The sequence below is a fragment of the Passer montanus genome, unplaced genomic scaffold, assembly GCF_014805655.1.
Source record: "Passer montanus isolate IOZ18808 unplaced genomic scaffold, ASM1480565v1 scaffold5, whole genome shotgun sequence".
NCBI lineage: Eukaryota > Metazoa > Chordata > Aves > Passeriformes > Passeridae > Passer > Passer montanus.
The window spans coordinates 10,016,343-10,040,764 of record NW_024369929.1 but is presented as its reverse complement, the minus strand read 5'-3'; the positions used below and the strand labels follow the sequence as shown (position 1 = coordinate 10,040,764).

Genomic DNA, 24,422 nt, shown 5'->3' with positions numbered 1-24,422 from the left:
AAAAGCTATGGCTGGCAATTAATAGATAAAGCAGTACATGTAGGATATAAACTGTACAGCAGAAGGAGTTTTTCTGGTAGTTAAAGTAATCTGCAAGACTGAATAATAAATGAAGTAGCTTGTGCTTGCAGAAATGGCCTAACCACAATCTACGAAGCACATGGAGTTTATAGTAAAGGAAGGAAGGAATAAATAACTTACTGGCAAGTTTCAGTAATGGTCTGCCTTATCATGGGTCAGAGAGCCTGTATTTCCTCAAAGCATTTGCTAAACTTCCTCTTACACAGCACAGGGCATGGAAGAGCAGCAGTGTCACCTTTGGTGGGTGTTTCTGTTTGCTTTCCTCTTTGCTGCTACTTCCCTATTCTCTAATCCTTCTCACATTGAGTTCTTCCCTATTTCTGGTCTCTCTTTTCCTTTTCTTTCTCCTGTGTGCCCTCCTGACCAATCTGCCTTTCACCTTTCTCTGCTTCTGGGCCAGGCAGAGAGAACACACCATAGATTTCACAAAGTGGGGGAAAACTTGGTGTGTTTGTGTGTTCTGGTGCCTGAAAGAAGGAAAGGTACGAGAAAAGTATTCACATACTTCCTGTCTGTTTTATAAGCTTACATTTAGACTGGATGTCCACACATGGAATTGTCATGTTTGTTTGCTTTGGTAATGGTCCTGTGTTATCCTGGTGGTTGATCTGCACTTCAATCTGTATTTTGTGTCATCAGCTTGAGGTTAGCAGATTAACATTTTAATTAACACCAGCACATTCACAGCACTACAAAATGCTTGAGTCTGTCTGCTCATGTTGGGCTCTATATTGGAACAGGTTTTCAACGTGGTTTTGTTTCAGTTTTGGAATAAGCCGGTTCTATAGCCAGGTTCTATAGCCCAGATCCCATAATCTGTCCACAAAACCTCTTCAGTGTGTTTAAAACATTTCCAATAGTCAGGGGAAATTTTACCAGAAATCTTCCACAAGCTAGGCATTGTGATATTTAAGCAAGACCCCTTTTCAAACAGCACCTTGTGAGCTTGTGTCTCAATGAGGGAGCAGCTGTTATATCATCTTGCACTGAATCTCTAACTGTTCCATTTGCTGCATTTCTTCTAACAACTCCTCTGTCAAAAAATAAAAAAAAGGTTGAGCAGCAAACCAATTTTTTGGTTTGGCAATGACAAGTGTCTTCCTTTTTTTCATTGGAAAGATATGGCCTTTGCTATTTAATTTTGAGGATGTTCCCTCATTGGCTTCTACTGACTGCGTGAGTTTTCTGCTGCAGGTAGGAGAATGCTGGGACTGGGAGCAGAAGCATCAGCCTCCCTGTTCTTTATGGCTGGCTGCACATGCCTCTGGTTTTAAGGTGGTTTTGAACTATCTGGAGAAAATGGAAGAACTTGACGAGGTGCAGCAGCATTACAAAACTAAAAACCACAGAAGGTGCAGTGTGAATTGTGCAACTTCCCAAGGGCTGCTGAGCTTGTGGTGGGAGAATCAGTGTGGACATGATCACTTCACCAGGGCCCTGGCACATAAGTGACCCCTCCAAAGTGAAACCAGGGCAGTTACCTCTGCTCTGAGCTGCTGGATCCTTCACCCCCAGAGTTACCTGTTGGAGGAAGGCCTTGGTTTCATGTGAGAGTTTGTAAAATCATGGAAGTGTTAAGGTTGGAAAAGGCCTCCAAGAACATCAAGCCCAACTGCTATCCCAGGTCCCCCCCCTAAATTTAGCACCACATCTACACGTCTTCTGAACACCTCCAGGAGAGGTACCTGTGAGGAGAAGACCCCCTTTCTCCGGGGTCCCTGCCTGGCTGGAACAATTCACAGCTGCTGACTCAGGCCAGCCTCTGGCACTGATTAACCACTGCCAGGGCCAGGCAGGGGGTGGGATGGCCACGGAGCAGCGATTGGTTTGTGCCTCAGGGCAGAGGGTGGGATTTGATGCCCCTCTGCTCTGGGTTGCAGCACCTGGAGAGGATCTTTTTCCGAGGAAGGCACAAAGCACCTGGGAGGTGGGAGCTGTGTGCAAGCAGGGGCTGCTCAGGGGTCAGCATGTCTTTCATCCAGGTAGACAAGGACTCGGATTTTCCTCTCCAAAACCTCCCCTATGGGGTTTTCTCCACGAAGGAGGAGGTGAGTAACAGCTAACTTTGTTCTTGGGATGTTGTAATTCTTCCAAGGCAGTGAGACAGCAGGAATTCCCAGCAATGTGGGATAAAGGAGACTTCCCAGCCTGAGACACTCATGGGCTTCCTGACCTGATGGCAAAGCTGTAGCTGACACATTGTCTGTTTCCTTAGTGTGATTGTTTTGATTACAGCTTTGAAACTGCACAAAAGAAATCTGAAGTGTTAATACTGATGAGAAATACTTTGGCTAATATGTACAGTACTTCTTGTGTGGTTTTGATAATTTTGACATTTGACCCTTCCTACGCCTACGTAGAGGCACAGCACATTTCACACTCAACTTTTTTTATTTTTAATGCAGTCTTTCATTTTCTTTGTGACTGTAATCACACCACCACCCTTAAAAAGCCCCAGTAACTACTGCTCTTGGGGAGTTTTGTTGGTGGCTGCCAAAGCATTAAACCAGGACACCAAATGTGTGTTTTACCTGTTTTTGCAGCTGACCTGTTGTTCTATTGGGTGTGTGTTTATGCAGTGCTGCATTTTGTGTGTGCAAATGTGTCATGTTTGAAGCTGGGCCTGAAGCCTGCCAGCTGAACCAGCTCCAGGCCTTCTATTTATGATGATCACATAAGAAAACGTGACTCAACCTTTCTACCAAGGAGGTAGCTCTCAGTTCCCAATTTTCATGAGAATTGAGCCCAGCAAGGCTGAACCTCACACCTCTGAGTGCCTGACAGGATGGAGCTCCTGGAGATAGGGAAGCAAGCCAAGAGCTGCTTCTCAGAAGGAAAAAGTGGAGAATTTATTTGTCACTGCTTATGGAAACTTCATTATTGTCTTCTGGCTTCTGCTAGTTATCCATGTAGGTTAAAAAAAATAAACCAGAAGATTGTGTTTTCTGATGTGGTATTTTCTGAAGATAAAATGAGATGGTGTGTTAAAATGAGATGGTGTGCATGCTGTTATCTAGCAAGTTTGGATTATTTTTCTTCCTTCCTCAGTAACTGTTCTCTGAAAAAGACATTTTCATTCAAACCCTGTGAAATGACAGGCAAGACTTACAGAAATTATTTAGGAGAATAATGTTGTGATGGTAGCTGAATATTTTAATGATTTCAGGCTAAAACAATTGGTGTCATTCCTGACTATCCCAGTTACAAATTAACCTGACATGACCTTTAGTTTTTTCCTGCAGGAATATTTGCTGAATAAATGCCTACTACCGCATTTGGAATCTTGCTTGGAAATTAAAGGTTGAAAAATAGTTTTAATAGCGTGGATCTTTGAAGATGGTTATTTTGGTGAGCTGCTTTTCAGAGTGGCTGTAGTAGTTTGTCTCTCTCTGCCTGCAGACACAATAATGGAGGCTGTGGTGTGTTTTTGCCCCGTGCAGCTGCCCCGCTGTCGCCGCTGGCTCCGCGCGCGCCCGGGGCATGAACAGGAGCTTTGTCTCCTGGGCTGCATCTGTCCCATCTCCCCATGTGTGGGATGCTGTTCCTGCAGCGAGGATCCAGCAGGGATCCAGGCTGGGCTCGGGGTCCTGAGCTCCTGGTGTGCTGTGAGGATGGGTGGTGTAGGGCAGCCTCGTCCAACGAGGCACAGAAATCATGTGCCTGGGCATGCTGTGCCTCCTGGCATCACCAGGGGAGTCCCTCAGTCCTCTGGGGAGGAGCTGGGGTGTAGAAATGACTGTTTCTCCAGTGGCATACCCACAGGGATGGAATTTACCCTGCCCATGGCCTCCCTATGCGTCTGTTCCCCACTGGTAGAAGGAGCAGTAGTGTTTTCCCTCTTCACAGCCTATTGCAGGTGGATGGGCTTATTCTCATTAATAAGGGTTGTTAATGAGCAAGTCAGCCTCTTTCTGGGGGAAAGAGGGCAGGGAGAGAAACCTCTGCTTGTTGTGCTATCCTTTCCCTAAAGGATGGGGATGAGGCTCTTTCCACCCCTCAAGGTCTGCAGGGAGTCTGCAGTGATGCTCTGCCCATAGGGCTTAACATGTTCCAGCTGCCAGCCTCAGACTGGCTCTTGAAGGTCCATTGCTGAGGTACCAGCTCTTTGTCCTGGATTGGTTAAACTCTCTGTCTTCCTCTATGCCCTCTTTGGGGCATTTTTGGGTATAAGCATAAATTCTTCTTCTGTTCCCCCTCCTCTTGCTGCTTTGCAGCCTCGGCACAGGCTTGGGGTAGCCATTGGAGACCAGATTTTGGATCTCAGCGTCATTAAACATCTTTTCAATGGACCAGCTCTTGCCAAACACCAGCACGTCTTTGACCAGGTATTTATCAGAGTCTGTTCTGATTTCCACAAACATTTAAAAAATATTCCATAAGGTGCTTTAGCAACTTGTGGTGAGATAATGAACATGACCTGGAAATGTGTTGTCAGGCAGGTTCTGGTAGAGCAAAAACCATCACAGGTGTGATAGCAAGGACAGCAGGGGCCTTGGGGGTCCAAAGGTCATTTTCCAGGCAAGTGTCATCATCCTTTGGCAATGCAGGTGTCTGACACAAATCCTGCATATTAATTCACTCCTGCTCGTGTCCTCAACACTCCATGGGTGGGATATTAATGACAGGGAGGTTGTGTAAAGAATAAAGGTAAATACAAACAACCTCTGTCTGCAGCTGGCTGAGATATCAAAGCCAGCAGGGCCTGCAGTGGTCTGAAGGATGGGATGATGCCAACATGCAGCAGAGGACTTGTGGGGTGTGATGCCATGGGCAGGGGGACGGGTGCCCTGGGCAGCCACGGCCACATAACCCCGGGCACAGGCATCCAACACCGGCGTGGGGGTGTGGGACATCTTCCTGCAGTGAAGGATTAGCAAAATGTGGTTTTTTCTTTGTCCCTGCACCTGTGTGTCACTGTCAGCCCACCCTGAACGCCTTCATGGGGCTGGGCAGGCCGGCATGGACCGAGGCCAGGGCTTTCCTCCAGAAGCTGCTGTCAGCTGGAGAGCCCACCCTGAGGGACAACGCGGAGCTGCGGAGAAGGTGAGGGAGCAGAGAGTGGCTGCAGGCACAGGGAGCTGTGCCCTCTGTCACCTGAGCGACAGGACACCAAAACCAACAGTCTGACGTGGCCACCCGCCTCCTACGTGGGAATTAACTGGGGTTTGTGCACATCCAGTGCTTCCTTCTCTTAATTGCCTAAAGATTAATCTCTGATTAATCCTGTCACTGCCCGCAGATCCAGGGTGTCACCCTCCACCTGGAACAGCCAGCTCTGCCCTGGGTGTGTCCAGACCTACTATAGGGCTGGGCTGCTCCTCTGGGCACCCCCCTCCGCCATGGCATTCCACGGGAACACAGTTCAAGCGTCTCCACCTCTCCCACCTGCCCCGGGGCCGCCTCCCTGCCTGTCACACCTGGAGCAGGAAGGGGACACCCCCGTTTGTCCTCAGTAACCACCTGACTTTGCTCAAACTGAGCATGTGGTCAAATTGTCTTCAGCTTTGGGGCTGTGCAGGGGTGTAGGGGCAGGAGGGGAGGTCTGTGCTCTGTGCTGATGGAAAATGAGGGTGCCCATTAACCCCACACCCCTTGAGTGATGCTTTAGGCACCACAAGTGCCTGGCAGTGGGCAGCAGTTGTTCCTCCCTGTCCTGCCAGGGGGACTGGGAGGATTTAGGCTCTCATGAGCAGGACTGGGGTTGAACTGCTGCTTCATGAACAGGGCCAGCAGCTGGAATCCCCCAGGAGCCACGTGCCATGAACTCACCATCCCACGCAGCAGAGGCAGTGCTGTCCTGGGCACGGACTCTGGGATTTCTCTGTGCCCCTCGGCCAGCAGCTGGAATCCCCCAGGAGCCACGTGCCATGAACTCACCATGCCACGCAGCAGAGGCAGTGTATCCTGGGCACGGGCTCTGGGATTTCCCTGTGCCCCCTGGGAACCCAGCCAGCCCAGGGCTGCCCCCTCCCCACTCACATCACACCCTGGCAGCTGCTGCTGTTCTGTGCCCATCCCAGAAACAGCAGCCTGTGCAGTCACCAGCTTTTCTGCCAGGCTTCTTTGGTTTTTTTTTTTTTTTTTTTTTTTTTTCTGCAGGGCTTTACAAACTAAATTAAGGGAGGAGCTGGGAGGGCAAGTCAGCCTCTTCCATGCTTCTTACGGGTGGGAGCTGCAAGCTTGCTGAGATCTGAAGGCATCATTTTTCATTTCAGAGCATTTGTTCCTCAAGCTGCTGCGACGATGCACCTGCCTGCCCACATTGGTGAGTGTGGGGCAGCCAGGGGCTCCTCCACTGCCCTTTGCTCCCACACGGAGCAGCTGCTTCATTTCCAGCTGGCTCAGACAGACCCATCATAGCTGTGACAGGGAATGGGCTTTGCAGCAGCCACAAGTAGATTATTGTACATAATGAAAGGTAGGTGCTGTCTGTGGCACAAGAATAAAAGCCTGGGGAAGCTCAATAGCAGCCAGAGCACTCCTGTTTGCAATTTCCACTAAATCAGGGGTGTCTGGTGGTACATAACTCCTGTCATCAGCTTGGCATCACCACAGGCCTTTGTGACTACAGCCAGGAAAGAAACACTTGTTCAGTTTCCAACAATTTCCCCTTTTGCCATCAGAAAATATTTCAGATGTTGCAAAGTTTCCAAAGCAGATATTCCAGCACAGCCTCATGAACAAGTATGAGTTTCCACTCCCAGACCATTACTCTGCATCCCAGGTTTTCCCTCCACTCCCATGAGGACTGCTTTGGGATTCCTACATTCCTATAGATACCTAAGCATTTCCTGGTTTTGGCAGGAGTTTGTGTTTGGACTCAAACCAACCTTATCAAAGTCACTTGAGGGCATGACCTGCACAGGAACAGGGATGTGATCTTGTCCATTTTCTATCCAAGCTCTCTTCTGAGTTGGCTTTTGTCTTCCTGGGGGCACAACCCTGGTTTGGGACAAAGTCTAGCCTGTCCCATGAGGAGTTCCCATAGGTGTGATACCTTCCTGAAAACAGTTTTAGGTTGAACATGTCCTGTCAGACAATTGCTGGCTCCTGGCTCCCATGGCTACTGGGAATGGACTGCCCTGGTGTGACCGTGCTGGATCACACAGACATGAGGCATTTAGGATTCCACAGCTCTGTCCTGTGTGTGGTTCCTGCTTCTCCTTGGTGGCTGGGTCCTCCTGTGGGAGGCTGGAACTGCAGGGGATAACTTACTGCTGGATCCTCCTGGAGCTGCAGGATAATTACTGGGCTCACTAACCAGCATAATGCAAACACACCCTCCCTGTGTTTTCCCCTCATTGCTTCTGTTTTCCCGTGGCTCGGGAGGGTGGGAGCTGTTTGCAGGGATGGCAGCAGAGGGCAGCAGATGTCCTGAGTATCCTGAATCCCTGTGCCGGTACCGCCGGCTGGAGAAAAGCAGCGGGAATTGCTTCTCTCTGGAAAGGGGGCTGCTGCTTTGTGTCCTGCGTGTTCCCGCCTCTTGTCTACTGGAGACTCTAAAAAAATAAGAAAAAAAAGTCATTTTTATCTGCATAATTTATAGGTGAACTAAAATGATCTTCAAATATAATATTATATATGTTATATATATTTATATATATATAACATATATTATATATGTTAATCGCCCTTGGTGCTGTTACTGACATCCCCGAGCACTTTGCTGTCTCCTTCTCTGCGGGTGATGTGCTGCAGCCCCCGCAGATGAGGGGCTTTGCTGCCTCTGATCCCCGGTTTATGGCTCCTTTCCTCGTGCAGGAGACTACACCGACTTCTATTCGTCACGCCAGCATGCCACAAACGTTGGGATCATGTTCAGGGGGAAGGAGAACGCTCTGATGCCGAACTGGTGGGTGGAATGTTGGTTTGTTCTCTAGTGCAGCAGTGTTTTGGAGGCTTGTCTGTACATATACGTGATGTTTTAAAGGTCTGAGTAGTTTTTCAGGATCACACTGGTTTCAGTTCACAGCAGATGAGAATCAGTGTTGTCCAGAGTTCAATACCAGAACCAAATTCCACATGTCCCCAGCCCCAGATGAATCTGCACTGCCCTTCATCGCAGTGGCCACACCAGTTACTGTGCAGCCCCCCAGTTCAAAAACAAATATACCTAAAAAATTAGATTCTGCTGAGTGAAAAAAAAAACAACCAGAATTTAAGATCCAAGGAATTAACTGGAGCAGTGGCACAGCAGTGCATTAAGACTGCAACACGGCTTTGTTATTATATTCCATTTCACTTCCATCCTTATATCAGAGTAAGGTGCTGAGGTCTGTGCCCATGCATACAGAGCTCCTTCTCCTTGTACCTCCCACTCCCGTGGTGCTTCCACCCCAAAAAGCTGCTCTGTTACTCAGCTAACCCGGGCACTGTGGTGCTCTTTCTCGAGGCTGCACTTGCCTGTGGGTTACCACGGCCGGGCGTCGTCTGTCGTGGTGTCTGGGACGCCCATCCGGAGACCCGTGGGACAGATGAAACCTGACAATGGTGAGTTCTGCCAGGATTTTAATCCGGATTCTTATTTCTTTCATTCTGTAATTTTGCTCCACATGATGGAGTAGTGGAGTGGAAGGGTCTGGGATGCCTTGCCTAAAGCCCAGCCTGGGGTCAGGGTGAGAGAAAGGCCTGGTTTAAATACATTTTCTGTTCCATGCCAAGCAGCACCAGCTGCCGATTCTTTTGGCCATTACTTCTATTTCCCTAGCTGCCTCCCTGTTGTAATATATTCTTGCTTCTACCCACAGATAAACCCCCAGTGTTTGGTGCTTGTAAACGTCTGGATATCGAGTTAGAAATGGTGAGAGGTTTTTTCTCCTTATGACTTGAAAAATATTAAAATAGAAACAGGGAAGAAAGGGTGGGTTTAGCTTCTTCTAAACTCAATGTCCCATAAGGTCCACTCCTGTGTTCCTCTCTGGGCTGTCAGTGCTGGAGGCAGTAAGGATTTCTGTGGAACAAACCTTTGCTTTGGGTGAGGAGCAGGGTGCCTTAGCTCGTTGGGAGGTTTGCTCATACAGCTCTCAGGCTGGAAAAAGCTCACCTGGCCAAAGCTGAGCACCAGTGGTGCAGTCAGGCAGCAGAATTCGTTTTCACAGCCACCACAGCCAGTTTCCTGGTCAGCAGTTACCTCTGCACTGCAGCCAGGATCCATCAATGGACACGGGGGCTGGGGAGTCCAGGCTGTCTGCACCTTGTGCTGGAAGCCCCGAGTTCTTGGCAGTGGGATTCAAACTCCTGATTCTCCTGCCTGGAAAGTTAAAACCTGTGCTGTGGGTGTTGTAAAAAAACATGGTGGGAAGTCACATCATGCTGTGGCTTAGTGTGGTCCAGAAGGGAGGGTTTCATAGGATTCTATTAAGGTTTATATCATTTTAATAGCTTATATAATTTTTGTATGTTTTATTCCCAATCCTTTCCCTTTAAAAAAAAGTACTGGAAGAAGTGTAATATTGATGGAAATGGTTATAAAAATGCAGTGAAGCTCTTTAATGCTGTGTGCTTTGCCAATCAGTGCTGTAAGGGGAGATGCAGTGCCACAAAGTGGGGATCCCACAGCTCTGCTTTCCAGCCCGAGTTCTACTGCTGGCTGCTGCAAGAACAGAAGGAAAGACTTCCATATTGTAGACAGAAAGAGACAGCTGAGTTTTCCTGTAAAATCCTCTGCATGTGCAGGCTGTGGATTCCTATGGAATGAGTGCAGGCACCCAGTTCATGGCCTACTTTACTCAGTGGGCACATTTCTCCACCTGTTTTTCCCCACTGTCTCATCAGGCTCCTGCCACGTTCAGGGTCCCCTTGGATGACTTTAAACTCCTTCCTGTTCCCTGTCTGCAGCAATCAGTCCCTTCAGTGGGCAAACCTGTTCTGCATCCAGATCTAATTAGGAGGGACCATTTTTTCCTCCTGCATTTTGACAACATGGTGCCCTTGTTTAATGCCTGTCTCTTAGCAACACAGAGCTCTTAAGTAATTCAAGCCTGCCAGCTTCATGGAGGGGGAGAAGAGGGGAGCAGGCCATGGGTTTTGTCCAAATGTGTGTGTGGGAAATGGTGCAAAACTCATCCTGCCCAGCCTTTATTGCTGCTGTCCGTAACTCTCTGTGCTGTAAAGGCTTTTAGCTTCAAAAACATAATCAACACATCATGATTTTTGATTTCAGGCATTCTTTGTAGGTCCTGGGAACAAGTTTGGGGAGCCCATTCCCATCAGCAGGGCCCAGGAGCACATCTTTGGGATGGTGCTGATGAACGACTGGAGCGGTGAGTGAGCTGTGGGATCCTGCCTGGAGAGGCTGAAATTACATATTCTAATAGCAGAACTGATCACTGAAAGCACTGGTACACTGGAAGGGATGAAAATGAAGAGTTGCCTGTATCAATCCATCTTTGATTAATTAGTAGAAGCAGAAATTGCTGCCTAATGAAGATTTATTTACTTATGGAAGAGTTAATTTCAGTCTAGTTTCTTCTGGGCAGGGATGGAGGAGTCCTAAGAATGGTGATACCAAGGATGGTGATTGATTTCAGTGTCAGGAAAAGGATCTGGCAATCACAAATCCCTCAGTATCTGCAAAGATTTAACTTGTTGAAATTCTCCCTATGGCTGGCAAAGACCATTAGCTGGGTATAAAAGGATTATTATAGATTTATTTTTATAATTTATCTATTATAAATTATATAACATAAATTACCAATATTATACATTATAAAAAATTAAAGAGTGGGTAAAAAATACTGGTTATATGGGGATGATCTGGTTTGTTTTGCTTATTGTTGATTTATCATCCTAATCTAGCTGACCCAAGAAAATTGGATTGAAAATGGATGGATTTAAATTAGGATTTGGGCACAACAGCTAGAAAAGGCTGGGTGTAGTAGCAATTTTAATTCATGTTACTCTTCCATGGGTCTGATGGATGTGCAATTCCCAGGATATGTTCACCTGCATTGCTTTGAATGTTCTCTTCCCAGCCCGTGACATCCAGAAGTGGGAATATGTTCCTCTGGGTCCTTTCCTGAGCAAAAGCCTTGGCACAACCATCTCTCCGTGGGTTGTCACCATGGAAGCTCTCATGCCATTTGTGTTGCCAAACCCTGTCCAGGTCAGCAAGAGCAAAGGTTGAAATAAAGGAAAAGCAGTGCTGGAAAAATGTCATCAGAGCAGGAAGGTGCCTTCAGCAGAAATCACTGAGCTGCCTCCATGCCAAGGATTGTCTCCATGGAATCCACAGCTGGGATTCTGCTTCTGAGCAGATGAAGCAGCCAGGGCCCTCTGAGCCCAAGTGCTCATTGATGCCACTGGCCCTGGCACATGTTGTGCTGTCATCCTCCTTGAGGGGGGCAGAAAATCATCTTTAAAACACCTGGAAAATAAACTAATCAGAGCTTCTTCTGGGTCCTTGGTAGCACTTAGCATCCAGTAAGTGGTGGAGAGAGGCTGGAGTCAAGCCAGAACACTTTGTTCAGGCATTTCCAGTTGTCTGCATTGTGCAGGTGGTTAAAACTGGAAAAGATAAGAGAGTCTTGCAGAGACCTCACCATCTTCTCTGTGCAGGCACAGAGCAAAGGTGTGCTGGCACTCTGTGCTGGATTAGCATCCATGCTGAAACGATGGGCATGGCTTTTGCAAGCCTTGTGCAGAGAAAGGAATTGGATTACATGGATATCATGTCTGTTCAGTAAAATCTTTGAAAGTGTGTGCATGAGACCAAGAAAAGTGATAATCTGAGCAGTAAGAATGGTGGAGTGAATGGGTTGTGCAGCACAGACCCGGTACACCAATACTCACTGGAATGTCTTGTGGATTTTAAAATTCCTTTTGATTTAGACTGTGATGTGTTTTTTTAATGTGCTTTTAGGATCCTAAGCCGCTGCCCTACCTTCAGGATAAAGAGCCCTACACTTTTGACATCAAGCTCTTTGTTGCCATTAAAGGTATGGCGAAGCTGAGTGGGTTACAAAGCTGCAATTGCCAATTAAATTTTGTGGCACCACCACAACCCCCAGGCACTTGGCTCTGGGCTCTGTGCTCCTTCTTTTCCTGCTTTGCCCAGAGAAAGGGGCAGAACTGCTCCCTGCTGGAGCAATGTGCCAAGCAGGGAGTGCCCCTAGCTGGCAGCTCCCCTTGAGGGTCCCTCAGGGGTCTCCTTGCACAGGCAGGGTTCATCAGGGCATGGAATGAGCAGATTTGTGTGGGATCCAGATGTTAACCCAGCTCAGCCTCCACCTTAGGGCCCTGCTGACCAGGGATGGTGCCCCAGTGCAATCCCCACACTTGTTTTCCATGAAATCCCAGTCTTCATGGCAATAGAAAATGTTATTACCGCTTTTTCACTAGGGATTACAGTGATAAAAGAACTCTCCATCCATCTGTAAAATAAAAAGACTCCAACATCATTCATCCAACACAAAAAAATTGCTTTTCTCTTTTTTATCCTTTATTTTCTGCAGGAGAAGGAATGAGCACACCAACTACTATATGCAGATCCAATTTCAAGGTAAGGCTCCAGAATCTTTTGTTTATTTGCAATCTTGCTGATGCCATCAGCTTCAGCCCAGGCAATTTCAAACACTGCTTTTTGCATTAGACTCGTAGAACAGGATCATAGAACCACTAAAGTTAGAAAAGACCTCCGAGATCATCCAGTCCAAATGCCAAGCCCATGACCCAACCATGTCCCTCACAGCCACACACCTTTTGAACACTTCCAGGGATGATGAATCTACCACTTCCCTGAGCAGACAAAAATTTTCAATAAAATGAAGAACATTTCATTTTTGAAAGATGAAATGAAGATGGTGATGGTTCCCCCTGTGAGGTGGGAACCCTGAATGCTTGATGAAGGGGACAGCTCTCCCTGCTGCTCACCCTGGGGTGCCCAGAGCATCCTTAGCTCTGTGCCCATTCGGCAGGGAGAACAGAGGACTGCAGGAAGAGGGAATTGTCTCTTGCAGTACAGCTCTGCAGCCACAGCTCTAATTTAGATGCACTCACTGCTGCCAGCCTGGGTCTGCCCCATCCCCTCTGTGGGCAGCGTGGTGCCTCTGCCTCCACCCACTGATTGAAGCCAGCAGATTTATGTGCCAGCTGCAGCAGTTCTCAAGCCATTTCATATTCACATTTGGCTCTTGGCATAGTAATTACCTTAATCAGTAAATCAGTAGTCAGCAAATCAGTAATAAGTAGATTTTTCTACAAGGCTGTTAAAATACTGGGTGTAGTCATGGAGCTTGGGTCAGCACTACTGGTCTTAGAGAGGAAGAAGAGATTTAAAATGAAATCCAGCTGAAATAAGAAAAATTTTAAGGGACTAATTTGCATGTTAAAGTGTGGGGTTTATGAATGCCATAGGCCAGGCCACATGACTCCATTTTGCACAGCCTAATGGCCTCCAGAGAAGTTTGTCCTCGTTGCTTCCTTGCTTTAGCCCCTCTTCCTCCTTCCTCCAGCACATGTACTGGACCATGAAACAGCAGCTGGCTCACCATTCCATCAATGGCTGCAACCTCAGGCCTGGAGACCTGCTGGCCTCTGGCACCATCAGTGGACCTGTAAGTGTTGAAACGATGAAATCACTGGTCAGCAACTCAGAACCAGCAGAGCAGGGCTTGGGGCTGAGCCCTTCCTGATCTGAGCACCAAAAACTATCTGCAGCTCCTTCCCAGGCACTCTGGGGTGCTGCTTTGGTGGCCCCAAACTCACACTGGGAGGTGGTTTGGTTTGGGTAGGGTTTTTGCTTGGCTGTTTTTTAATGTTGCTGAGTTTTGGGGTTTTGATCTCTCCTGCGCTTCTTTCCCTAAGAATTATTTTACAATAGATGCAAATTAACTTCTGTGTGGAAGCATCCTCACAATCCATTTGCCCTCTATGAAATGCAGCTTTGTATTTCTGAAAAGAATGTAAAAGGTGCCTGGATATAACTTTTAGTTTCTCCAATGAAGCTGGAGCCAGCTTCACAAGCTGTTGCCCCCCTTGAGCTGCCATTTGGACAGTGGCTGCAATGTATGGGCAACCCTCACTTTCTGAACCACCAAACACAAATCCTGTACATGCTGTCTCAAAGACAGCCTCAGGTAAGGTGTTTGCAAGCTGGGATGCCTGTACTTCACTTTTGAGCATTTCTGAGGTGCTTTTTGAATCTTCAGATTATTGTAAAGACTCACAAACACCAGCTTTGCTCTTCTGAAGAACAAAACGTAATTAAAAATCTGAAATATGAATACATAAATGCACTGGATTTGTAGAAGCCTCCTCCACTTGTTTCCATTCTTGCTGTGGCAGACCCAAACTGCTTTAACAGGTTGAACACTATGTTAAATACACCAGATAACAACAGCTGTAAGCATCACTGCTAAGCCAGCAAGAAATTAAAATGCCGTCGGGAAAAGGACCCAATGTATCAATTAATTAAATCAACAGCAAAACTCTGTTCTGTAGAGGTAACCTATTTGTGTGTCTGCTCCCAGCAGCAAGAAGCTGAACAGCAGGAAAGATACTAAAAAATTGTTTATTTGTTTATGAACTCTTGCTGCAGGAGCCAGAGAGCTTTGGCTCCATGCTGGAGCTGTCCTGGAATGGAACAAAAGAGATCCCTCTTGGCAGTGGGCAGTCTCGTAAATTCCTGCAGGATGGAGATGAAGTAATTTTGACAGGTAATGGCTGGATAACTGCTCTCACACTCAGCAAGGACATTTCCACAGGCTGATCCCAGCAGCACGAGCCCCTGGTGTGGAGCTGGGCTGTTCTGTGCACACCTGCCATGCAAGCACAGCTGTTCCATCTACCTGTGAGGAGGCTCAAGCAGGGGATGGAAATTTCCCTGCCATAAATGCTTTCTAAATGGATTATTTGCTTTTCCAAGTCCTTAATGCTCCTGCTATGCCACTGTGTGAGCACCCCTTGGTGATGGAGGTAGGTTTGCCTTTATGGGTGAAAATACCCCAGGACTAGGAGCAGTTAATTGTTTCCACCACAGTGCAAGTTTGCATGTGGAGCAGAGCTTGGCAAATGCTAAAAAAAAAGTTATTTTTCAAATAATATTTAATTTGTAACTTAGGCATATTCAGTGAAGTGTGTTGCAAATCAAGTATGTGGGAAACCATGGAGCCTTCTAGAGCAGCTGACCTTTCCCTCTGGAAAGGGCTCTGCTTGAGACCTGTTTCATGCTGAGACATTATTTTAGTTTTCATCTTGATAATCTAAGGATTTTATGAATTAAAACCTACCACACTGTTTTGTGATCTAAATCCCACTCCTACTTATTTTTGACCCAAAGCCCTAGTGCAAAACAAATCTATTTTTTCCTTTCCTCTCATGTTTGGTGTGGCAAATATTTGGCAAGAACAGCCATGAGAAACTTTTGTTTCAAGCCTGCAATATCTTTGCTGTGTGACCTACTGGGATTTTAAGGAATGTTGTGTGTCACCAGCTGAGACCCAGCCAGTGCCACACCTGGCTCTGAGCAGCTCCATCCTGTGATGTGATCAGAGAGATCTGCACAGGAGCACATGGCTCAAGCAATGGGGAAAGACTGCACAGGTGTGACTGAGGGCAGAGGGAATGTGAGTGACAAACACCTGGGCAGCTGCCTCGTGGTGTGAGATTAATATGTGCCTCTGTACCTGGGCCTGCCCAGCCCAACCTGGACTCCTAGGATTTCTGACAAAACAGTTTAAAATTATAAACTGTTTTTCTCTGAAAAAAAAAAGAAAAATTAAGAAAAGTCAAGAATTTTCTGTGATTAAAAAAAAAAAAAAAGGAATGTATGTATTCCTGTCCCCTGGCAATTCCAGTGCCTCCTGCCTGGCAGCCCATCCAACAGCCTTGAAAATCATGTTTCTGTGAGCTGTGCCAGTTGACAGAGGCAGATGCTGAGACAGCTGGAGGCTGAGATGTGCTAGAGAGAGCCATAGGTGATGAACCTGAGGAGCCCCCAGTGCCTCTGACATCCTCCAGCCTCCCAGCAGCCCGGTGACTGAATCGTGGAGCCACCTGAGGCTGCTCTCCACAGGGACACTCCTGCAGCAATCCAAAGTGCCACACTGCCCTCCAGAGTCCCCAGCCTCCCTCCAGGAACTCTGCCAGGAGCCCTGCATGAGGGAGCAGTGAGGGGTGGTGCAGTTGCACACTCATATCCCTTTTGGCAAGGAGCACCTCACAGTTTGGGAGCTGCTGCCATGGGGAGCCAGCCTGGGGACAAATGTGACCAGCCCACGAGCCATGCTCTTCCTGCCCAGGACAAGCTATGCTAACTCATTAAATGCTTAGAATCCTGACTGTCTTTAATGTTTAATGATGGCATTGCTGCTAAGCTGGGGGAGGCAGTGGGGCAGTGCCATGGCAATTGATCTGCTGGGCCATTTCACACTGCCACGCCTTGTGGCTGTGGCACCAGGGCATTGCAGAGAGCCAGGGGCTGCTGGGGCTCTCTGGGAGCTGCTCCTATTTATTTATTTATTTATTTATTTATTTATTTATTTATTTGGTGATGTGTGGCAGATCCAGGGCCTTAAGGCACCCCTGGTGCCATTCCATCCTCCCCCAGGGCACTGCCATTAGCTCTTGCCAAGTGCTCAACACATCATTTCTGGTTTTCTGGTTCAATTTTGTATTCTTACTCCCCACGTGGGACCCATTTCAGAGACTTAACACATAAAGTGAGAGAGATGTATATCTCCCAAGAAGAGTCCCAGGGAGGGAGCACGGCAGGGGAAGGGCTCCTGCTGGTGCTGGCAGCTGCCTGCAAAACCCCTCAGTAGCTCCTTGGCACACACAGAGCTCGGGCCAGGGCTGCTGGCAGCACAGGGCTGGCTTTGTTCAGTGTGCTGCTCCTTGGTGCTGCTTTAAATTGTGCCTGACAGCAGGGATAACCAAACTGGACTGGAATAATCAGCTGCTGCTCAAAGGAAAGCTGGCAATGAAGCCTAATGAGGCAAATGGAAGCTGAGCTGAGCCTTACAGTGCCTTTTTCCACTGCTGCTTAAGGATGAGGATTACCTGGCAGATACCAGGACGGTGTCTGTGGCTTTACACAAGCACTTAGAGACACCACTGTCCTTGGAAAACTTAATTTCAGCCTGGTTGAACTGTGGGTTAGGGCTGGCAGGGTCTCTCTCTGTGCTGCAGTCACTTTGGCTGCCCTGCAGCCTGAGCCCACCCTTCCTCTTCCTCAGGGGAGTTTTCCATCTCTGCTAAGGGTGGGAATTAGGCTCTGTTCTGTTGAGCTCCTTCTTGAAGGCAGCTGTTCTTTATCACATGCAGGTGATGTATTCCATCAGGAAAATCCATCTCTAACTATGAAATAGGCCTTAAAATGCAGCATATGCCACTTGCCCTTCCTTTGGTCAGCTGCTGTAACAGGTCTCCTCAGCTGCTCTTCCCAGAACAGACTCCTCAGAGGGGCCACAAGGCCCTGGCTGTGTCCCCTCCCCTGCTTTGCCTGCAGCTTTGCTGGTGGCTGCTGCTTGTGGAGCAGCTTGGCTGGCCCATGGCTATTTTATTTGTATTTCCCTCCCTCCTCATGGCAGGGAAGAATGATGAATCTGACTCCATGTTCTCAGAAGGCTAATGTATTATTTTGTGATACTATATTATATTAAAGAAAACTATACCATACTATACTAAGGAATACAGAAAGGATACTTACAGAATGCTAAAAAGATAATAATGAAAACTCATTACTCTTTCCAGAGTCCCAACACAGCTTGGCTCTGATTGGCCAAAAAGTGAAAACAACTCACAGCAGAACCCAGTGAAACAATCACCTGTGGGTGAACCATCCCCAAACACATTCCACATGTGAGCACAATGCAGGAGAAGCAAATATGCTAAGAACTTGTTTTCCTTTTCTCTGAGGCTCCTCAGCTTCCCAGGAGAAAAACCCTGGGCCAAGGGATTTTTCAGAGAATGTGAACACCACGCGTGGCAGCAGGAGGAGCTGCAGCATCCCTGTCCCAGCCTCATCTCCTCCATCACTCGGGAGACACAGAGCTGTCCCCAGAGCTGTCCCTGGTCAGAGACACTGTCACAGCCCCGTGAGCTCTGCAGCAGAGCTCCCACCCCTCTTATAAAACACAGCATTAATGAGAACTTGGAGTCAGATGCTGAATTTCTCATGGAACTAAACCACTTTAGCAAGAGAAACAGCCTCTGCCAGGGTAGGTGCTGCTGTTGGAGGGGGTTTAATGACTGCCTTTCTGGCTGCCAGCATCCCAGCATCCCAAGAGCAGTCCTGAAGCTGCAGAAAGAGAATCCAGATTTATTTGATTAATTGCAGGGCTGGGCCAGGCAGTGAATCAGTTTGCCAGGTAGATTGATGGTGCTGCAGGTTAGGTTTGAAAACAGAAATATTGCTGGCACATCTTGTTGTTCTTTGATCAATTCACTGAACTTGAATATTGCTGTGTTTAACAGTTTGTGCTTCTTTTTTTTCTGATATTCCTGGGCTGCTTGAACTCTTCCAGGTGCTCTTTTTTTCTGCCCCTCATTGCATATCTGAGCTGTTTTCACTTGGTTTTAGTCTCTTTATGCCTTTATTCACTTTTATTGCTGGCAAAATCCCACTGTCCTCACAGAACAAGCTGTGTGTTGTTTTCTGTCCCTAGGTTACTGCCAGGGCAACGGCTTCCGTGTGGGATTTGGCCAGTGCTCAGGGAAAATCCTGCCAGCCCTGTCCAATCCGTGAGGCCTGGAGTAATGTGGCATCCAAGGAGGAACCCTCCTCCCACCTCTACCAGTCATCCTGCTTTATTCAAATTTATTATTTTTATATGAGTGATTGTGATCTTACCATTTTTAATTATCAATAAATATCTTAAAGGTGAATGTGGCTCTCTGGTTTGATAAGAAAAGGATTTCAATGCTAGCCTAAAATTCTCAGAATATGAATAAGATGATTGAAATGGAAAATGAGATTCTTAACTCTTCCACCATATTAATGTTTTTTTCATAATTATAAAAAGAGGCTTTCAAGTAAGCTTAAATATTCAGAGTACTAGGCTGATGATAAGAGCTGGGATTCCATGCTGACTTCCTTCTTCCACAGTGTTAATATGCTGGAGGTGAGATCCTGAAGGCGAGTTGCACACAGTTGTTAAAACCTTCCTGGGCAAGAGTTACATGGCTTGCCCTAAAACGATTTGCAACAAAGCAGTTTGGAAACGTGATAACCAACACTACTGAAGGCAACAGGCAGGATGTCCCTGCTCCTCCTGCCCTTACACAACCAGAGGCAACTCTCCTGCCCCAGATTGGTTCCAGGGGAGACTCTGTTGGGGCACCCTTCAACAGGTCATGGTCAAAAGATCACCCTTGTTCCTCCTGCCCTGGTTTACAGAAGGGAATTCCCTGTTCCTCTCTGGCCAGCATCCCTTGGGTCAAGGAGGGAGGGGGAATTTCATCACTGGAGTGATCCCCGGGCACTCCCTGGTGGCTGTCACACCCTGTCACTCACCAGGGGCTGTGACAGAGGACACCAGGCAGGCCAAGCCCCTTCCTGCACCCCAAAGGGCATCTCGTGCCACAGCATTCCCCTGCAGCAGCCAGCAAACACAGCCACATGCCACTTTCCTCAAGTGTAAAGGGCATCTGCTGTCTCCTGCTGGCCTACAAATCAATTTAACTCCATGGCCCAGTGCCAAATCACATCAATTAGAGGATATTACTGACTGGAGGAGCTCGGGAGACCGGATAATGAACTGTGGTGTAGTGCAAGGGGAACTTGTTAAATATTTGCTTGGTCCTCAAAGTGAAGAACCTGATGAGGCTGCTGGCTCCATGTGGTGACAGCAGGGTGAGCCCATGCTGCTGCTTTTCCAGGCTGTCCCATTGCTGCTCAAAAGCTCTGCCAGGTGGTTTTGCTGATGTGGGCTGTGAGGGCATTTAAAGTCATCCTGGGGAGCAGCTGGGGCTGACCAGGAATGTCAACCTTGGCCATGCAGAAGAGGAAATTTAATTTGAAATGAAAATTAAAGAAAAAATGTGGCAGTGCAGATAAATCATTGCTGATGGGGCATGTGCACTGTAATGGGCTTTCTTCTAGTGTGCAACAATAATAGTTCTTTAAAGAGTGATACTTGGAGGTTCATCCCCAAATCAAGGATGACCTGGCCAGGAAAACATTGGCTCTTTGTTGTTTATCAAGGAAAAGCTATTTTGCCTTCAGGCTCTTGGAGCTGAACTAATAGGCAGGTATTTATTTAATGTACTCTGACTGGATCATCAATTTATAGATGCTTTGTGTTATCTTTTGACCTCAAAGGACAATTGTGAGTTGACACCTTCCCTCCTGGATTTAGAAATAACCCATCCTGTTCCTCTGGCTTTGCTCCTGGCAGCAGCAGCAGGACACAAGAAGCATTTATCCAGGAGAGAAATTTCTCTGCAGAAGCAACATCCATGGTGCACCTTGGCATATCTGGTGTCCTGGAAGTGCAGTGTGTGACAGAGAGCTGATGTTGGGGCAATATGTCACTGGCCATCAGCTGTGACCTTGATGCAAGACACTGCACAGCCAACAAGGACTGTGCTGTCAAGGCTTTCTGGATGCAGGAATACTTAGGGGAACTGTAAATCCATAGGGCTCTTGCTGAACTTTGAGCAAGGTAAAGGCAAGTCCTGCACACACCCAATGAATTCCTCTCCCAACTGGATGCTGCAATTCCTGCCAGCAGGTGGGGATTGGGCTTGCTGCCTGCTCAGGCAGAAGGTCAGTGGTGCTGAGACCCCAAACCTGGTCAGGATGGAGGCCTCAGATCCTTCATCCAGCCTGAGATCCTTCCAAGCTGGCTCGTGCCCCAGAGCCAGCCAGCCCTGAGGGAGGAGGTGGCTTTGCAGTGGCCACTCTGGACATCCCCAGGCCAAACACCCCTGCACCATGCTGGGGATGGGTGGGAGGAGGGATGGGCCCTGTGGCCCCAAGGTGACTGAGCTGAGCTTCTCTAGCCTGGGGACACCTGGAGAAGTTCCAGATTCCCAGGAGGTGGGTAATTTCTGGAAAGGACCTCAGGCACAGCAGGTTTCAGAGGTGAGCTGGACAAAGTCCAAAATCTCAGGACAGAGCTCAGAGTCATCTGCTGCCTGCTACATGGATGGGGGCCAAAATGCCAGGAGATGATAAAAAAGGGGACAAACTTTTCTGCGTGCCCAAGACCACTTTCTTCCCCCCCAGAAGAAGGCAGTGGGCTCTTTTTTGGGTGGGCACTGTGGAGAAGGAGGGCACATGGCTACCCAGCGAGCCCGGAGGCACAGCCCTGCTGGTTCTCATCCCTGCCAGGGTGCCCCGTGTCAAGGGACAGGGAAGGGCACACCTGTGCTCCCAGTGCAGGGCTGCCCACAAAACAGCTTTGGCCTGGGACCAGCAGCACCCACTGCCTGGGGGGAAGGCAGCCTCTGACCCAAATTTTGGGAAACACACAGGTGGTGTGGGCAGCTCCTGCTTGCTCCACCTCCCTGGGGCAGCTGGGGCCAGTTTGCACCCTTGTCCTTTAACATGAAGGTCATGGAGCTTTCTTCTGGTTCTAGGGGAAACTGAGCATGGTGGAAAGATCAGGCTCTTAGCACAAGAAGGTGCTTTAGCCTAGGTGCTCTCAGTTCAACAGGCTGACTGGGTGCTTGGAAAAAGTTTATCTTTGAAGTGCCAGTTTCAATTGGATTAATTTCCTTGAGAAATCCCATGAACTTCTGGAAGATTTTGTTTCAGTTAGGGTTGAGCGTGGCTGTCTCTGCTTCTAGAGATAACTAATTTTCATTTGATTTAGATGTATTTTTCTTAGTTTGCTTATAATCTGGCTTCAAACAAAAGTGGAAAAAACCCACAAACAAACTCAGAGCTCCTTTTTCACTGCCCTGTCATAGCACCAGGTTTGTGGGTTTGTAACCTGTGTGTAGAACAAGAAAATCCTTCTTGGATCTTCAGAAGCCTGGAGGAAAAAACTAAAACCTTTCTGCTGTGTCAGCCACCCGAGAGGCCTCACTCAGGGTCATCCAACACTGTGTGAGGAGACAGAGCCTTGCTTGTGACCAGAGGAAATGGAAATGTGTGTCTGAGTGGAACCCACAGCTCCTGTGCTGGCCTGGAGCATCCTTCTCCTGCCTGGTATTTCCCACTCAGCAGCAATCCATGCTGGAGCACAGTGATCCCAGGGGTGAGTAGTGCTGGGCTCTTGGATGGGAGCTCCTGGAGGGGTGCAGGAGCTGCTGCTGGGCTGTGCTGCTCTGTCACAGGGTGGGCATAGAGGCAATAAATCATCCTGCCTGAGACTATTCCACCTGCTTTTGCTATTTTGCTGGTAGCAAAACTAAAGGCAGCCACTGTTTAGTACTTTGAGATGCATTTTCTTACAGATCAAAGCGTCGTCGGGTTGGTGTGTAATGAAAAAGCTGGGTGTAATTTATAATAGTGCTGTGGGTATAATTAAGTGTCAAAAAAAAAACAACACAAACCATGGAATAAACCCTTAAAATGTATTTCAGAATTTAAAGGAACCAATGTTTTTTCTGCTGTGAAATGCAGGCACTCTTCATCTGAAGTAGTTTTCTGCAGAGTTTCTAATTAGAAATGGGTGCGATATCTTGGAAAAAAAAATTAGTTTTGATGTAAGCATTTGGGTCAGCAATATTCATAATTCTTTCATTACCCAGGCAGTAATAACTCAAAGTAAAACACTCTCTCAGGGTGTTCAGGGTCAAGGTAGTGACTTTGTGAGGAGGGACAGGGCTGGTAGTGATACTCACGTAGCTTTTGGTGTAAAGCAGTGAGGCAGGAGAACATTTCTCAGGGTTGATTGCTGCTTCTCTTCAGAATGCCCACACAGTTGCTGCTTAGTGAGAAAGAGGGAGATCATTTCTGGGATTTTAAAATTGATTGAAGGCTTTGGGAGTACGTGAGGGACATGCTGAGGTACTGGCACCATGCTGCTCCATACAAATCGGCTGTGAGCTGTTCCTCCTTCCCAGCTTCCCTCATTCCCAAGAACTTCTTCACCTCAGCTCTTTCTGTGCTGCACAAGTGCTTGGTTTTCCGTGAAGCTTTAACCACAGACCTGTGCTCTCTGATTTGAGCTGTGCTTTCTGGTTTTACAATGCTGTTTGCTCAGTAAGCAGCTGAGGCAGGGCTGGTGTTAACACAGCTGTGAACACCCAAGGGAAATGCTGCAGGAGCAGAAGTCCCTGGTGGCAGCTGGGCATCCCTTGGCTCAGCCTGGAGGACTAACCCCTTGGTCATGAACACTGAGGGGCTGGCTGGGAGCACAGGGAGGGTTTCCTGTCCCACTCCTCCCTGTGCACTGGGTCCAGGGTGGGTGTGCTCAGGGCTCAGCCCCTGCAGAGCCCTGCATGTCCTGGACCCCACTGGGGGGCTCTGGGATCTGCTGCAGGGGTTGGAGTGTGCCCAGCTCTGCTGCCTGCTCACCCCTGCCAGGTACTTCCTTTGATCTGCAGAGGCACGACAGCAGCTGCAGGAGAAATCCAATCAATCTTAAATATGAAATAAGTTTTGAAAAACTTTGCAGTCCTTGTGGCTTCAGCACACTTAATGCAATTTTAATACATTTTTGGTTTCTGATTTCCCTGTGTGGGCTGCCTGGATAGGTTCCAGTACAAAACATGGAGCTTTGTAACTAAGAATTCTGCCACTCAATGTTTCTTAACACCATTGTGAATTGAATTATATATGATGACCTGAGAGTAAATGCAACTGGCATTTTCAAATTGTTTATTGCTTTAAAGATGTGTGTGTGAGTGGGGTTTTCCTCCTGGCTAGCAAGGTATTGACTATTTTTAATGAAAATGGCTTTAAAAAATGTTAAAAATGTGAAGGAGAGGCTGAAGTGTGAGCACAGCATTTCCCATCTGAGTCCTGTGTTTGCCTCTGAGCTGAGCTGCCTGCTGAGACTGTAATGACCCAGCAGGCTGGGGACACCTCTGGCCAGAGCAGGCTGCAGCAGCATCCTGTGGGTCTCTGGCTTGCCATCAGTCCCTGCTTCTTCCAGAAAAACATTTCCAGGGTGTCTGCTCAAATTCAGCTGCTGCTGGCCTCAGTTCAGGTCTGCTCTTACCTCAGCCAGAGGAGCTGTACAGAAAACAGTGTGAGGACTGCAGCCCCTGCTCCTGACTAGGAGGGCAGTAATGATTTATCAGTGGGGTTTAGTCTTTGTGGCAAACTGGGTTCCAGGCACTGCTCTGCTGCCAGAGGACTTGCTGCAGGGCCAAGCAGATCTGTAAAGCACCCAGATTTCAGGCAACAGAGCTCTTTTTCAAGATGAAAGAATTAGCAATTCATCTCTTGATCTTTTTTCAAGAGGAGGAGTTCCCTAGGTGATTTTTACCCTGCATATCCCATA

The 24,422-nt window shown here is 47.8% G+C and overlaps 1 protein-coding gene across 1 annotated transcript; it reads left to right on the top strand.

The window, feature by feature from the left end:
- The first annotated feature begins 1,937 nt into the window (after nt 1-1,937).
- On the top strand, nt 1,938-18,906 carry FAH (fumarylacetoacetate hydrolase). The gene is made up of 14 exons (XM_039723548.1): nt 1,938-2,129; nt 4,296-4,406; nt 5,003-5,124; nt 6,297-6,346; nt 7,843-7,933; nt 8,474-8,571; nt 8,829-8,881; nt 10,244-10,343; nt 11,055-11,185; nt 11,942-12,017; nt 12,534-12,580; nt 13,533-13,634; nt 14,618-14,735; nt 18,687-18,906. Exons 1-14 carry the CDS (start codon nt 1,938-1,940, stop codon nt 18,764-18,766), a joined length of 1,371 nt encoding a protein of 456 aa, XP_039579482.1. The 3' UTR covers nt 18,767-18,906.
- The last annotated feature ends 5,516 nt before the right edge of the window (nt 18,907-24,422 follow it).